At 37.8% G+C, this 17,174-nt stretch overlaps 2 protein-coding genes across 8 annotated transcripts in view; both read right to left on the minus strand.

Annotated features, from left to right (window-relative positions):
- Positions 1-371: 371 nt before the first annotated feature.
- On the minus strand, positions 372-6,347 carry LOC108091162 (ADP,ATP carrier protein). Of its 2 annotated transcripts, none has more exons than XM_017190201.1 (4): positions 6,219-6,347; positions 1,734-2,034; positions 1,524-1,651; positions 372-1,441 (listed from the first exon to the last, which is right to left on the minus strand). In XM_017190201.1, the coding sequence occupies exons 2-4, from the start codon at positions 2,028-2,030 to the stop codon at positions 967-969; spliced, it is 900 nt and encodes a 299-aa protein (XP_017045690.1). In that variant the 5' UTR covers positions 2,031-2,034; positions 6,219-6,347; the 3' UTR covers positions 372-966. The 2 variants fall into 2 exon arrangements, with proteins under 2 accessions (XP_017045690.1, XP_017045691.1); XM_017190202.1 differs by lacking the exon at positions 6,219-6,347 and adding an exon at positions 3,662-3,787.
- A 9,300-nt stretch (positions 6,348-15,647) lies between these two features.
- Positions 15,648-17,174, minus strand: part of LOC108091161 (insulin-like growth factor 2 mRNA-binding protein 1) — a 33,697-nt gene continuing 32,170 nt past the window's right edge. For all 6 annotated transcript variants that reach the window (XM_017190197.2, XM_017190194.2, XM_017190196.2 and 3 more), the window contains one exon: positions 15,648-17,109. In XM_017190197.2, the coding sequence (XP_017045686.1) occupies positions 16,690-17,109 (420 nt within the window). In that variant the 3' untranslated portion in view covers positions 15,648-16,689. The remainder of the gene's footprint in view (positions 17,110-17,174) is intronic.

Here is a 17,174-nt window from a genome sequence, read left to right on the forward strand (position 1 = left end):
AAAAATCTAAGAAATATACTTTAATTTTCGCTGCCAAAACACTAAATTTTGTTTAAGTGAAGAGCTAAAACTTTAAACCCCGCTTTGCTTTTAATTATTGTTACATATCAATGGGGATTATTCGCGACTAAATTTTCAATAACTAAACATAGGCAACCTATAGTTAACATTTTAGGCCAATTTTATAGCAGCATAAAAGCCAATTAAGTATGCTACTAAAATGTACAAATTTGAAATACCATTTCGCACATTTTTCGTGAAGGTTTACGACAGAGAAACACGACTCTCTGGTGCAACTAAGCCCGTTGAATAAAGCGAACATCGAATGAAACAATAGCATACACGGCGGCGAAAGAAAACACACAACATTGTACTATTTTTATCAATTTTTATATATTTTTAAACCAACCGAAGTTGAGTTTGTTTGTCGTGTCGGAGGCGAAAGAATCTACAGGTCTTCGATCGATTCTTTGCATCTTATCGGTAACACTGATTTGGCTGAGGAGTTGTGGGGCGACCCAGCAGCATGATGGGATATAGTGAATAGCCTAACCCAAACTTAACAATACTAATCAATATCGTCGCTATGTTCGTTCGTCTTTCAGTGTAGCGGGTCTTCGCTCATGAGCCGAGTCGTCTCCGGTCCTCCTAGCATTGCTGTTGCATATTGTTGTTCTATTGACTCTGGCCATCGTTCCGTAAATTAGTTCCCAGTTATTATAATTAATATAATTTCGTAATTATATCAGGGGGAGGGAGGAAGGGTTGTTATTGCTTGCCGTTTTTTCTTGGTAAGAGGTGTTGGTTGCAGATCAAAACTTTGCTTTGCTGTTGCTGTTGCTTTAGCTGTTCTCATTCAGTTATCTAACATAATTAGCTGGTAGTGTTTAGTTTTCTTGTTTGTTTTTGTTTTGTTGTTGTATGTTGTTGTTGTATTTTGCTGGTTGAATAATTTAATAATTTAATTTACAAGAACTTCTTGATCTCATCGTACAACACAAGCACGAAAGCACCGCCAGTGCCTCTGAGAACGTTGGAGAAGGCGCCCTTGAAGAAGGCACCGCTGCCCTCCTGCTTGGCGATGGTGGCCCAGCAGTGCAGTGTGTTCTTGTAGATGATCTCGGTGGCCTTGCGACCCGACTGCATCATCATGCGACGACGCACGGTATCGAAGGGATAGGACACGATGCCAGCGACGGTTGTCACCACCTGGGCGATGGCCCAGCTGATGTAGATGGGTGTGTTCTTGGGGTCGGGCAGCATGCCGCGGGCAGTATCGTAGAAGCCGAAGTAGGCGGCACGGTAGATGATGATGCCCTGCACGGACACTCCGAAGCCGCGGTACAATCCAACGATGCCGTCGCTCTTGAAGATCTTGGTCAAGCAGTTGCCCAGACCGGTGAATTCACGCTGACCACCCTTGCCAGTATCAGCAGCCAAGCTGTTTGTTTTTTTTTTTTTTCGTTCGGAAGAGTTTTTGTTATTCTCTGATCATGATATCTTGATGTATTTTGCAAACTTACCGAGTACGGGCAAAGTCCAAGGGGTAGACAAAGCACAGAGAAGTGGCACCAGCGGCACCACCGGAGGCCAAGTTACCGGCGAAGTAGCGCCAGAACTGGGTGTTCTTGTCAACACCTCCCAGGAAGACCTGTACATCACAAGCGTGCGTTATTATCAGACTTTCTTTGGCTTGCGCCTGGGAGGCGTAATGGGTGGGTGGGATAACTCACCTGCTTGTACTTGTCCTTGAAGGCAAAGTTCAGAGCCTGGGTCGGGAAGTATCTGATGACGTTGGCCAAGTTACCGCGCCAGAACGACGTGAATCCCTGCTCCTTTGGAATGCGGATAAAGCAATCAACCATGCCCTTGTACTGCTTGTCGGGGCTGATTTGTTTCGAGATGTGCTGAACCTGCAGGAGCAGCTTCACACGCTCAATGGGGGCGACGGCAGTCTTCGAGACAGCTGCGGAGATGCCTCCGGCAGCGAAGTCCTTGACGAATCCAACAGCATCGAAATCCTTGCCCATTTTGCTGTAAATTGCGCAATTGCCCGAAAACCTCAATTAATCTCGCTCTCCTCATTCGCCATCGTTGGATGATATTGATGGATAATACCCATACCGATGACGGTGATGCTTCTGTGATGTTATGGATGATATCCCCACGGCATGCAGGTGGTGCTTGATATACGGTTGGGAGGCAGGAACCGCTCCCCATGCGTTGCATAATGTTACGATTTACGGTATACGGTATACGGTTTACGATATTGTATGGTGGATGTACGATTCACTTTCTTTACACAGGTGCAAAAGGCACAATAGAAGAATAGCCCAAAGCCAAATGAAAATGTGAAAATTGTCAATGTTCAAAATGATATGTGGGGATGCGATACACAAAACATGCACTTTCTTGGACCGACACTACTTGGTTAAATGAAAATGGGTGTACGATAAAATGTTTTAGCGATAAATGAAAACTTAAATAACGCGAAAATGTTAAACATGCAGTATATTGTTTATTAGTATAAAAAGGCAGTGAAACTTAAAGCTAAATGTGGTTAATATTTGATGATATTGATGATATAAGGTTCTAAGTACTTTTGTTACAACAAATAAACATATATAAATCATCGTATTGGTATGTGTGTTAGCAGTCGCCGGCAAAACTGGTTTGCGCAAAAAAAGAGAAAAAGTATATTGGTCGGGTAAACGTGCCACGTGGTTTAAAGCAAGCGAAGTAAATTAATATTGTTGAAAAATTAAATTCAGTTTTAACCCATTTGTAGTTAAATACTAAAGTTGTATTAATAACTTTGGGTTGGGAAAATGCGTTACGTGGCATACATGGTTTATCCAAATTATTTGCTTTGGAATCGCATAAAACATTTGCAGTTCTAGTCGATTAAAACGACCTTTTACTGGTTTTCATTGAGTAATGTTTGGGATTGCATAATTGCCACACCACAAAAAAAAAAAAGAGAATAGAATTGAAAAAGTTCAATGGAAATGCCAGCATATGGGCATTGGCTTGGGTGCGAGCAAGATGGCTATAGAGGCCACACTTTTTTGGCAGCTGGCATTATTCGCCATTGAAGTTTCGATAATTTTAGATTTTCAAGAGCAGGCGCTCTTCTTGTGCCTTGTGTCTGTTTCAATAAAATTCAGCGAAATTAAATTAGCATTTCATTGACAAAGGTTTATGTAACACTTGGCAAAGAGAACAGCGTCTCTCTTTGGCCCTGCTCTGCCAAACAACCGTTATCTAATCGGGTTAGACTTTTCGATTGACTGGAAGAGAGCGAACTTTTCGGCAAAAGAGAGAAGACCTCGTGATGTAATAGCCTCAGCTGGAAAAATTCTACAGCTGCACGTGGAAAGCTCCCATCGAAGGCTGAGTAGTATCCGAATCCAGGGTTAAGTTTGTTTCTAATTCATTGTTATTGATTTCATAAGAAAACCAGCACCACACACCAGAACAAAAATTATTCAAGTTCAACTCTTTTTGCTTTACATAACCAGGCAAATTGCATTGCTCTGGCTTGCTTTCAGAAAAAAAAAAGAAAGAGTCACACGCGTTTACTTCGCTTTTGTTTGAGTGGGATGATGAATCCATTTGCATTATTGACTTAATTGATTCCCAATTGGTTGGCCATACGTACTATTTGTATGTGTTTTATATCACAGCACAAAACCGAAAAAAAATTATCCTTGTTCCTTGGAAGTCAGAAAGTCTGAACCGGACGGCCACTGAATCGCTTGTGAAAGTTCTGTTCGCCGAAATCAGCGAGCTAGCCTGTGCTGCCTGCGTTGGCGGCGACGTCGACGTCGTCAACGTCGTCGTCAAGTTCAGCAACAGTTGAGCGAGGCCGAGAGAGAGAGAGCTCTCGCCAAGTGTGCGAAATGCGAGAGCTCCATCAAGCGGTTGGCAACAGCACGTGTGCGAAAGAGAGAGGGCGGCTGGGGGTGTGGGCAGACAAAGAGCGAGAGATCGACGCTTATCAGTGCTAAGAATTCAATGCCGTGTTGCATAAGAGGAAGTGTTGTAGGAATCGCACTCATTGGAAAACACTTTTTGTTTCGTTTCACCATGCCCGAAAATGCATATATGGCCAATTGTTTTTCATTTACCCCTTTCGAGGTTTTCGGCGGCGCTTTCTAAACGGTTGCCAAAAAATACAAGAAACGCACAACATTTTACATTTGGCAAAGTGCCGACGAGTCAGCTGCGTAGCAGACAGTGTTGACAGTCCAACAATTTTTTTATAGCCAGATCTGGCTATTTTTACAACCTTTCGTCAAACAAAAGCAGGGATTAGTTAACAAAGTGCTTTTAAACAGAATGCACATCGACAGCCTAAATTCACGTAGGAGTACCAGGCTATCACATAACATGAACTGGTTAATAGCCCAATTATTTTTACAGTAAGAAAAATGTTTAAATAATGATTACGGTTGTAAAACTAATAGCACAACTTCTAGTCTACTAAGTCTCTGTAGGGAAAAACTTTTAGTTAACACAAAAAAAAACAATAATAATACACAACACAGTTTTTTAATCAGATAATTGAAGACCAAATAACTCTTGCTTACATAATTAAAATAATAATTAAAATAAGTACTTGAAATGCCTTAATTTGCTGAAGTTGTGTTTTAGTCATACATTGTTTAGCTATTTTTACATTTATTGTAAGAGATAGTGTGTACAACACTGCTAGCATGTGACTTGGCTTTTGACGTTCGCCTGCCGCTCTCTCGCTCTTACCATCCCGCTCTACCCTTCTCTTTCGTGCACGAGGAAGGAGGGCGGCAGGTTAAAAAAAAAAGTGCGTGAAGCGATTAGATAAACACTGCTGCTAATACAGTTATTTATATAAGTGTCTGCGACGCTTTTTCAAGGTCTGCTTATCGCAAAAAATTACATAAAAAACTATTGAGAGCGTCCAACTAATGAAAAAAGAGCGAAAATAGCTAAAAGTGCAACGGAGTTGGTGCAAAAAGCCGATTCGACAAAATAAGAAGACGGCCAAGTTTAACGCTCAGTGTGCGAATCGGATTTCCAAGACCTAGCGAAAAGGGTGTGGAATAAGCAGGAAAATTACGCTGAATATTTCCGCTGAGCGACGAGAAATGTGATGCGATTCGCCAGAAAGATGTAATAATAAACATTAATCTCTAATCAGTGCAAAATGGCGCTAAAAGGCCACACAAAGGGGCAAAATAAACATAAAATCACATGAATACTAGACGCAAGTCGACGTTTGACGTCACAGTGGGTTAAGGGGTTAGAAATGAGAAAACTGGGGAAATCCGTTTCGGAATGGCGGTTTTTTTTTTGTAAGAACTTTTTACCTTTAAAGAAAGCAGGTCAGAAGAGAAAGGGGAGAAGAGAAATGGTTACAATTTCTCTTAAGAAACGGCACATTCACTCGCTTGCCTACTCACACACGCTAAGCACTTGCACGCGCAGCTGGTGTCTGGCAAAGGTGCGAGGGAGAGGGCGCTATTGGCACATGGAATTCATTCGCAGATGTGTGCGTTAACTGGGCAGTAGAACCATCAATTGTCACACTTTTCACTAATAATTCGCCTGCATTTTCTCTTTATTCGCCCCTAGATATGCAAATGCAAGTCAATTTGACTTAATATCAGTATAATTCTCTTTAAAGAAAAGACCGCTGATGTGCAAAATTTTTCCGACGAGCCGAACTGCCAACTCGTTGGCAATTGCATAAGTTGGCAGTTCCAGCGTGGTTGCAAAAAAAGAATGAAAAAATGGGGGAAAAATTATCCAGCGTGGCTTTAGTTTTTTTTTTTTTTTTTTGACATTTCCGACTTTCTGAACGGAGCAAAGTCCGGTATTCTTAGAAGGGTGTTTACACGACTATTTCATTACGTGTTTGATTTAGGGCTAACACCTATTCGACACAATTGTTTCGCCAAATTATGTAAGCACTTTTCGGCTTTTTTCGCATTCCATACATGGCGTTAATTTCGGTGCAGTCAAACTAAAGCTGCTTCTTTTACTTAAAAAAAAATTAGTGAAACCACCACCGACACAATAAAAAAATTAGCACATTACATAACTACAGAATCTAGCGCAAGGTGACGTGAGAAAAAAATCAATGGCAATTTTCGGGGCGCACCATGCACTTGCTCCCCGGCTGGTTTCAAGCGTTGGGGCCTCGAATGGGATAAGTATATAAAATAGCACAATACCTTCAGTTGATAACTTCTCACAAAAGTCACAGAATAAAAACTTCTTTTGCAGAATCAGACGAAGCCGCGTGCTCACTTAGCGAATGAAATTCGTGAAGTGGTGGGGGTTGGGGATGTGTGTTAGGGATATCAAAGTATCAATATATCGATATTTTTCACACACAAAATGTTGGCGGTAAGCAGAAAATCGCTACCTTTTTTTTTTAGTATATATCGCTTTTTCGATTGACGAACTCTTTTTTGAGCGCTTCCGCTTGAACGCGAACGATTTGGCGTTCCCGCTAGAGGCGCTTTCTCCTAACAGGCACTTTACATGTGAACAACGTTTTCTTAATCGGTTAAACTAAAATTCGTTAAGTCGTGGGGAGAAGTGCACTGTTGCCATATCATTGAGCCAAACATTGGTCTTACAATCGATAGTCGATGTTTAGAAACCAATGTTTTAGCCGATGTTTTTCCACTTAGTCCATACAATTCACCCTCAAAACTCTCCGAATGCACTTCCTGACCTAGCGAAGACATCCTCCGACTTTGGCAAGTCTCCAACCACCGTTAGCCGCGACAGACTCACCGAACAATTGAATTTAAGAGACGGGATTTATAAATTTTGTAAATGATATTGAATGATAAATGGGCAATTGTCCCTTAGGTCGAGCGCGTAATTACTACGTACTTGATACCGATTTTAATTTAGCCATGTGTAATATCATATCATATTATTCAAGTAAATTTAATATGCACCTAGCTAGAATCTAGAATCTAGAACTTAAGTCTGCAAGGCCTCTGGCCTCAGGATAAATAATAATGTGTTACTTAGTTAATTAACTTACATGATTTTGTACTTCTTCGGAAGGAGGAGCACACTGTATAGAAAGGTATTATATTTGTTTACAATAAGAAAAATATGTACAAAAATGAATTTATTTATTGTAAGGCTAACTGATGTTTCCGAAAGATAGAACCGTTGACAACATCAATAAAAATATTAAAAGAAATGCGAAAACATAAGGAAGCTATCCGTTCCCCTAATAAAAGCAACGCAACACTTCTTATATACGAAAAATCATTTATTGAGTAAATTTCTTTTCGATTTCTTTTTCACATGTTCACAAAATGGTATTTGGGTTTAGTTGTATAACTTGTTTTCTAATATTTCCTTGGCCTTGGGATACAATTAAGTAAGCTTGTGTCTTTTTTTGCTGAGTGTGGGTTCTTGTATACGGTAATTTCGTATTGAGCGCTAGCAATTAACATTTAGTTACACCGAAAAGGGGAAAACATCTTACGCAGATTAGTATGTTATGTATACACCTATGTTTGTATATATAGTTTTTGGATCAGCACCCGGGGAACTGGTCAGAATACTAGGATTTTGGGGGTGCTGATGGGGGTGGCGGTTAAAATGAGAACGACTTCTGATTCTTTTTCATTGCCGGTTGCGGGTTGGTTGGGGTAAACAAATGCAAAGTACTCGCTAGTAAATACTGGGTGGCTGGGGCCCCTAAACTATGGCACACATGACATCGAGTATGTCCTATGTCCTTTACGTGGTTATCTAGCTTACTTTCGGGTACATATTCCATGGCAGATACAAAACATACACAGAGTGGATATTAGATATATAGTGTGTGGTTATCGTGTACCGATTGTGGTAGCATCTCGCTTGCGGTTAAAAGACAGTTATACAATGTAATTGGGAATATAGCTCCTTTGTCCTCCTTCTTCTCCTTTTGTGACTTTGTCGTAGTTTTTTTTTTTCAAATTTTTTCTTGTATAGGAAACAACAAAAATGGACGCAAAATTATTGTTATAGTAGTATTCAAGTTTACCCATCTTGCTTTTACGTTTAGTTAACTATATAGGAATATGCAAAACGTACACTTAATATATTTTTTTTGGTTTCGTTTTTCGTTTTTGTTTCTATGTTCCTTATCGATCTGATACTATATAAATGCAGCTCTAAAACTTTTACTTTTTGACATTGTTTTGTTCACTTTCCATCTGGCGGCATCTTGTATTTATGCATTGTATATTTCTTACGCTTTTCAAATACATTTAATAACATTTCTATAGAAATATTCAAAGCTGAGGTAGTTAATTCTTTCATTTATCCTTTATTTTAGTTTACTTTAGGTTATGTTAGTTAAGTGTACTCCATATATATGCTCGGTGTAGTTAGTTAGGTATACATCTATGTACTCACACGCAATTTGACTGTAACTGACTGACGTCTTTTTTAAACTTTCTCAAATTCACAATAAATTCATAATTTAGACCACTGATTTGGATAGGGGTGTTATGGGTTTTATAAGTTTGTATGTGGTACAGGGACAACATCGAAAGCCTCTCGAAACGATCGGGGGAGCTCGGGATGTAGGTTCAGAGTGGAAACCGATTTCAAAAAGAGCGAAAAAGCGAAACCAACGCAGAATAATAACTGAAAATCAAAATTGCTGAACTACAACGAAAATAAAAACAAAAATGAAGTACTTTTTGTGTTTTTTTTTTTTTGGTTTTTTTAATAATATTTTACTCTTTTTTTTGTTATATTTATAATATTTATAGATATTTTAGCTTTGTAATGTAGATACAATGTACAATGTAGATACATCCTGTGTCGTCACATCCTCATGTAGATTATGTGTAGATTAAATGAACTTAAAGTGTAAAATGTAGACGAAGACAAAAAAAAAGCTCTAGACTAATTTAGGTAAAAATAGGGGTAAATTTAAAAATAATTAATGTAAAAATAGTGGTATTTTTTTGTAAATTTTCATCTTTAATTTTATGTTTTTTTTTTTTAAGATTTCGTTTATTATGTGTAAAGTGGTTTCTATATAGTTTGCTCGCCGTTCAAAAATTGAAAAAATTATATATGAGCGGGATGGGGGTCGGTTGATGAGGGAGTTTTGGACTCATTCGGGTGTCCAGCGGCTGGTTTTAATTATAAACTACTATCACACAGGCAAACCAGGCGCTGGATGGACAAGAAAAGGGGGGGCGATTGGGTGGGGGGTGGTAGATGTGGGGTGGTTTCCGGAGGGGTGCGGGGTGTTTGTTCGGGTGACGAGGGCGGCAAAATGAATTACACAACAACAAAATAATTAAAAAATAATCAAAGTAAATAAGCGGGAATCGTTGAGATTCCCATATGGGTAGTACGAAATCAATCGGAAATCAAAAACAAAATGCAATAAACTTACTACACAACGCCAAGTTTATCGATTTATAATTTATTTATAGTTATGTATGGTTTTATAGATTATTGTTTTTGTTTTTTAGTTAGAGTTTGGTTAGGATATAGTTGATGTTGCATATGGTTGTATGGGTGTGTTTTTGCATGGGTGTGTATGTGTGTGTGCATGGGGGTGTTTGTGTCTTTGCAATAAATATAACGGTAACTAAATATATGTTGTAGCTCAGTCTCCAGTTGATTACCGTATATAATCTATTACAAATCGAAACAATAAAAAAATATATGTATAGTATATATATATATTTATATATATATATATGAATAATATTAAATAAGGACTATCAAATATATATGTATATATATTCAAAATGCTTGAAATGTACAAAAACAAACAAACAAAGCTCTGTGGTCGGGGCAAAGAGAAATTATTGAACTAGTTTCGCTTTTATCTCATTCTGTTTCGATTCGTTTGCTCTCCTTTCCTCTTCCTTTCTATCCTCTCATTTTTCGTTTCGCTCCAATGCGTTGTCTACATCAAACATCCTTTTGATGAATCTAGATGTTGTGTGGTTGCTATTGTACATTTACATTACGAATAGAGGTTTCCATATCGAATTTTACATAAAGAATTTAGTATGTTGGGTTGTGTACTCAAAACTTTGGGGTCATCTTCCCTTCGGTTGTTGGGTGTTTTTAGTTAATGCTTAATCGCTTTTTTTGGGTTTCATTTTGTTAGATTTTTTGCTTTTTTTGTATAGTGTGTTTGTGTGTGTGTAAACTTTTTAGTACATTTTTCTTACGGCTGACACAATAGGTTTTCTTTTTCTTCCATTTTTTGATCTTAAATGCTAAAAATATATAGTAAATGTTGAAAGTTTTATTTCATGACTTCTCTTCTCAAAAATTTGTTATATAATTAGTTTCGGTTTTATTTGTTTAGTTTTCAGTTTATGTGTTTTGTTTTACTCGCATTCTGCTGCGTTTTGTTGCTTTTTTGTAGATTTAGTCCTGCGAGAATCGCATGCGATTTTCACGCGTTCCGATGTGTTTCATTCAATGCTTTCTGCAGTTGATTTCAATTTAAGTTGCGTTTTGTGTCGTATTTCAGGGTGAGTTGGATTTCAGATTCTTTAGATCTCTTCTGCCTGTTATTCTGACTTAATTTTTCCGGCTGCTCTGGATTCTGGCTGATTTTGCGTCCAAATTTCTTTTCGAAACTAAAAAATAATGAACCCCCAATTTGTATCGATTAAATTTGTGCTGTTATATCTTCGCTAGAATGGCCTAATCCTTGTTTAGGTTTGGTTTAGGTTAACGTCCTTTACTCGCGATTTTCATTATACTCCTATTCTCGTGTCTTACTGTGTGAGTGGCGGCTTGGCTTTTGGGCTATTTGCTCTGCTTTCTTCATGCTTTCTCTGCGTGGCTAACGGTTCTCCGCTTGTTCTTCTGCTTCGTTCTGCCTATGTTTGCTGCTTCTGTTTCTGCTTTTGCTTCTGATTCTGATTCTCCTGGCTGTTCTGTTGTCAAGCTTGACTTACGGTTAAACTCGCTTTATATCGTTATCCCTATCGTTAATCCTTATCTTCGCTTTAATAGAATGTCTCATTAATCAACTGTTCCTCTCTCTTTCTCTTCCTCTCTATCTCTTTCTGTCTCTGTCTGGCTACCTAATTCGGCTGCTTTTGTCGCTCTCTAACTTTTACGCGCCTAACAATTGAAGAAAATAAACAACTCCGTTTTTTTTGTATATGCCTAAAGAAAACTCCATCCGATAGGTAAAAATCCCTTCTCATAATAGACAAAAAAAAAAATGTTTTAAAAAAATAATAAAACTTGATTTGTACTCATGTTTGTACCGCTAAAAACGTTTTTCCCTTTCTTTCGTTTAGTTTTCCTTTGTAAATATTTATATATATGTACATATATAAAAAAATATTCCTTTTTAAAAAAGTATTCTTCTCTTAATCCGTGTTTCATAACATATTTTATGCGTGTAAAGGTTTATCTTCTTTCATCGACATCGATTTACCTCTCCGTCATTTCAATTCATATTATTTCACTGCATTTTTAAAGAGTACAAACTTGTATGTTTTCATTTAATGTTAAATTATATTTAAAAATCGAAATTAAATTAGAACTTCTGAATTCCGGTAGCAAAGCAAATTGTTGTTGTTGATTATTCGTGTTCCTAACTGATGTTTTTAGACTTTTATTCCTGTTTTGTTTTCCTATTCCCAAAAGAAGTCGGCTGTCAAAGTACTTTTGTGGGTTGGTGTGTGTTTTTGTAGAGTTGGATCTTGCGCGCGTGTGTGTGTGTGTGTTTGTGTATAAAATGTACATCAAAAGCATTTTTTTGTTAAATAATAAGTTTTTTTTATAAATTTAAATTTTTTGTTTTGTTTTAGTAAGTAGTTTTAATAGTTTAAATAGTTGTTAAATTTAAAAACGAGTTTATCACACCTTAAACGTTATCAGTACTTGGCACAACTTACAACACAAAAAAGTACTTTTCTCATTATTCTTTTTCATTTCCTTTTTTTTTTGCTCAATGGGACACCTTAGTTTAACGTTTTCGGGAAAGAAAAACTGCACAAAACTGGCATGGGTGTTTGGAAAAACGCTTGAAACAAACTAACTTGATTGTAGAAAAATGCAATGTGTTGAAATGGTAGCAATCTTGTAAGTAGATTGTACTCCAAAAAGCTTTGTACATTTGGTGTCAACTGTACTCTGGGATCTCGAAATGCGACACCCATGCCACCGGTTCTGGTTCTTCGAATTTTGTCCAGTTTTTCAGTTTCAGTTTTCCGATTTCCCGTTTGGTTAAAATGTATCCTTTCTGTTTCTCACTTAACTGCCCTTCATTTTTTCGCTCATACCGCTGGTGTTCTTCCCTTCACTTGTTGTCGTCCTAGCCGTTGCCTCACTTTTCTACCTGCTTTAATAACGATATAAAATAGCCTCTAAATACTAAAAAATAATTTCGTTTCTGCTTTTCACACTCCTCACAATCGCTCATCATCATATCTTCGTTCGTTCTTAACTGAGTTCTCTTTCTACATCATTATCATTATCTTTATTCTTATCTTTGTCTTCGTTTTTAACGCGCACGCTAACTCACAAGTTTTCAGTAGTTCCTCCGATCTTGTCCTCAACTATATATTATTTTTATCGTGTTAAACCCCCTGTCGAAATAAACCAGAGCTATAGCTAAATTATTAACTCGACCCTTCATCGATCTGACTTTTCTTTGATTCAGCGTTTGGAATAATATTTTTTTTTCTTTGTTCTTTCATTTTGGAATCTTTTAGAAAAATTCCGTTCGTTCTTTATAAATATCGTTTTAAAGAATAGGTCCACATATCTATATATAGATATATATGCATATGTAAAGGTCTTTAGATTGACAACTTTGGACATTTTTCCATGGAAAAAACTAAAAAGGTATATATTATTTAGAATTATTCGTTATAAACAAGTGACAATGTTTATAATATTAATACACATATATATATATATAGATATACATATATATATAGATTCTCAAGTATAACAAAACAAAATGTCACGCATTCCAACATACACATATATATCGCATATATATACATATATAGCGGCGGCTTGATTCTCGTATATAAAGATCAATGTTAATGCCCAGCAACATTCTTATATACACTGCCCATTATCCCATCCCCTCCTCCTCCTCCTGATCGCTCCTGCTCCTATATATCTCCTACGTCCCTCTCTGATTCTAGGTTGATCTGCTTCGGTTGGTTACATATGGTACATATGATACATATGGTACATATGGTCTGGGTGGGGGAGTTCGACCCAAAACTATTTCGCACAGGGCTCTGGTGGGTGAGTGATTGTTTGATTGGTTGCTGTCGATTTGATTGAATTTGAATTTGAATTGGGTTCGATTCGGTTCGGTTTGGATTAGGATTCGTTTTCGTTTTTCTTTCGGCCTGAACCTTTGGGGAAAAGCTCATTTCGCCTTGTTTGTCTTTTTGAAAATTCCTCATCGAAATGCGTTTTTTTTTTCTCAGTGATTTGGTGATATGCCTTCTCCAATGCGGTTTTGAATTTCAGTTTCTGTTTCCGGTTCTGGTTAGATTCGTATTGATTCATTCATTGTTACATTTTGTTATTTGTTTGCTTATAAACTACGTTTCATTTTAAGTGTTTGTTTTTCATAATCGTTTTTCATTAGGATGTTTTAGCATTAATATTCATTTTACGCTTCGCAAGTTTGTTTTAAGTTATATTTTTTTGTAGAAGATAATGCACTTACATTGAGGTATTTTAATTACTTTTTCAATCTTCTTCAAAATTCTTCATCTTTTCTGCTTCTGCTAGATTTCTTTTGTTTCTTCCTAAAAAAGAACAAATGAAATGTGATATTTCAAAAATTGGGCTGTCCTAAAGCTTGTACACGCTTCTTGTTGGCTTGAGTTTTTATTTTCCAAAAATTTTTTGTCAATGTTATTTCATCCAAAATAATGTGCCGCTCAAAAGTTTTTCGTTTTTCGTTTTTGCTGTTGCCTGTTGACCGAAATGTTGAATTTTTTATAAGTTTTGCTTCGATTCTTTTCTTTTTTTTTTTTTTTTGCCGAAATGTCTAATTTGCCTTGATTTGCATGCGGTGTTTTTCGAACTGTCTGCCTTTGAAGCAAGTGTTATACAAACAAAAGGGTTGGATTGCTAGGGGTTGGGGCTTTGATTTAAATCGTTCGACTGTCCGTCCAACTATTTCGTAACATTAACTCTATGGAATAGCAATTAGTTTAAGATTTACGTTACAAAAAAAAAATACAGTTAATAATTAGATAAAAGCTATCTCAAAAACAACACAAAATTGGGCTATTGCTATTGTTGCTTGTTTTGGCTGGGTCGATTGTAGTTTGATTGTTTGTTGCTCCGATTCAGTTACTTGGGTTACGGCCTCTAGCTATGGTGTTTGGTCATACGGTAATGGCTATAGGTAGGTATTTGTATTTGTATTTGTATTTGCATTTGTATTTATATATTGTATATTGTCTGTTTACGCTACGATTACGATCTCTACGAAATGCATCCTTCGCTTTTGATTGCTTTGTGGCTATGAATTAGACTTTGATTTGGGTTCAATTCGGTTCGATTCGGTTCGGTTCGGATTGGATTGGCTGGATTGGTTTATGTTCTTGTGTAGTGCAGTGTCCCATCCATGTATAACAGCTTGTCTCTCATACACGCTCAAACGTTATAACGTAACACTTAACGTTAACGATCGATTAAAAAAAATTAACATTTCAGCACCGTTATTTCATTTCTAGTTAGTTTTGTTTCATTTCAAGGCAAACACATTACAATAGTTTTCTCTAACACTATCTCTCGCTCTTGCATTTGCTGCAGCGTTCCTATTCTCTCTTGCTCTCTCTCTCCTTGCATCCTTGTTATATCCTTCGGCTGCATTCGCACTAAGTATAATCAACAATTCTTGTAACTCCTTCCTTCGCAAAAAAAATGACTGGTCTCCGTCTATCTATCCATCCGTCCCATACAAACAACGTTTCAGGCATCGAAAAAACTATTTTACAGCTGTACAGTACAGTAAACATTGCTCTCGCTGGCGTTTCTTGTTCCATCCACATCCCTTCCTATCAATATAGTCCCAATATACACACTGATCCGTCGTCGTCGGTCAATATCATCCATATCATCCAATACAGCTCTTAACGATATTGTATACATAGATAGTTGTTTTTGTTTTTTGCTTTTTTTTTGGTGGTTTGGGTTTTGGGTTGAGGTCTGTTATACTAGGTATAACTTCGAGGGCGCCAACAGTTGCATCAACTGTTGCACGTTGTACACATATGTAAGTTTGTCGTCAACTGTTATACATTGTTATAACCCAGAAATGAGTGCCCGGTTGGAAACTTTCATCACCTTTGTTGTTGCGGATGTGGCTCAAAATGGGTATAAATTTTTGTGTTTTCTGACGCTTTTGTCCTTCTCATGTCTGTATAGTTTTTTCTTTTTTTTTTTTTGTTTTGTTTTGTTTGCAATTGTGTTATAATTTTTGTTTGTGTACAATTTTCGGTTGTGTTGGGATCAACAAACGTTTTTCCCCATTTTTTTTTTGCTGATTCTCAATCTCATTCTCTTGCGCTTTGCTCACTTCTCTCCTTCTATTCTCTCCACTTAAATGTAGGCTTACTAAATCTTTGTTAAAAAAAAATAATTAAAAATTAACGTTTTATAGTTAAATATATTTAAAAAAAATATAACGCATACACTACTAAACTTTCCTTCTTTATCCATTAATTTCTCTTCTTCTTCTTCTTCTTCTTGCATTCAAATTTGTGGGTTTGTTAGTTTTTGGGGGTTTTCTCATTTAGCTACTGTTAACCTTTGTGTTGTTGTTGTTGTTGTTGAAAATATTGTTTACTTAAAGAAAAAAAACTATGAACTTATCCTCGAAAAGGAGGAAAAACTGTTTGGGCGGTGCCGAAATCTCAGGCGACACAAAAGTTTGCACCCAACAGAAACAACAACACAAAGTTCGGAACGGGGTGTGTTTTAGTTCTTGTTTAGTTTAGTTCAGTTTTAGTTTTAGTTTTAGTTTTAGTTTTAGTTTCTAGTTTAGTGGCTTGGGTGAACGACAGCGCTTTCTATTTAACGTTTTCTCTTTATTTCTTAGTATGCAAATGGAGAATGTTGTTATTGTTATTTTTCTTGCTGTGTGACTGCTGCTGTTGCACTTCTTGTTCTTCATTTTAAAGGTTGCAATACACTGCTATGAACTAGTAGAGCTTCTTCACGAAGCTCTTTACTTCTTTTTTCTTGTCGATGTGGCGGTTGTTGTTCCCCCATATCTCTCTCTCTCTCTCTATATATATATATATATATATATATATATATATATATGTGTGTACACGATTTTGTTTATGTTTCTGCTCCAAGTGGTTTTTGCTTACTTTTGCCGTCGCCTGTGCCAGCACAAAGGTGGCGCCTACGGTTAGCTTGTAATTACAGGGCTGTGAATAGTGGGTGGTTGTTGTTGTTGGTTGTTGATTGTTGGTTGTTGCTTCTTGGGTTGTTGGGGCTTTTTAGGGGTAATTGAAGATTGTGGTTGTTGTGGAGGTAGTATCAACAGTAGAAAACCCTTCCTTGGCTATTGTTGGCGATCTCGCTGCTGCTGTTGCTGCTGCTGCTGATGTTGCTGCTGCTGCTGTTGCTGCTGCTGCTGCTGCTGCGGCGCCTGTTCTCCTCTTCATTGGTGAATCCTGCCTACTGCTGTGAGCTCGCCAGCTGCTGCTGCTGCTGGGCTGCGGCCGCAGTTGCATTGCCAGTTGGCGGCGGCGATGACTGCTGCTGCTGCTGCTGTTGCTGTTGCTGCTGCTGTTGCTGCAACTGGTGCGAGGTCGCTGCCGTCGACGCCTGCTGCTGGTGGTGTGCAGGCGGCGTCGACGATGACGACGCCGACGACACTGGCTGGTGATGCAATTGCGGCGGCAGCGCCTGCTGCTGCGACGGCGACTGTGGCTGCTGTTGCTGCTGCTGTTGCTGCTGCTGCTGTGACCCACTGGTCGCAGCTCCTGCTAGGCTCTGTTGCTGTTGTTGCAATTGTTCTTTGGCAGCTTTCTGTTTTTTGGTGATTGGCGGCGGATTTGTCGACAGCATCATTGCTCTAATGCGTCGCTGTGCAGACTGGAAAATAGTTAATTAGTTATACGGGTTAGCTGGTATCGAAGGAGCACTGCACTTGAAGACTC

The sequence above is a fragment of the Drosophila ficusphila genome, unplaced genomic scaffold (assembly GCF_018152265.1).
Source record: "Drosophila ficusphila isolate 14025-0441.05 unplaced genomic scaffold, ASM1815226v1 contig_198, whole genome shotgun sequence".
NCBI classification, from domain to species: domain Eukaryota; kingdom Metazoa; phylum Arthropoda; class Insecta; order Diptera; family Drosophilidae; genus Drosophila; species Drosophila ficusphila.

Excerpts from the sequence above, each read along its gene's own strand:
- LOC108091162 (XM_017190201.1), bottom strand. The coding sequence starts at position 2,030 with ATGGGCAAGGATTTCGATGCTGTTGGATTCGTCAAGGACTTCGCTGCC. Across the intron at positions 1,652-1,733 it reads TCAAGGACAAGTACAAGCAG|GTCTTCCTGGGAGGTGTTGA; the intron begins GTGAGTTATCCC and ends TGTGATGTACAG. Across the intron at positions 1,442-1,523 it reads TTGGACTTTGCCCGTACTCG|CTTGGCTGCTGATACTGGCA; the intron begins GTAAGTTTGCAA and ends AAAAACAAACAG.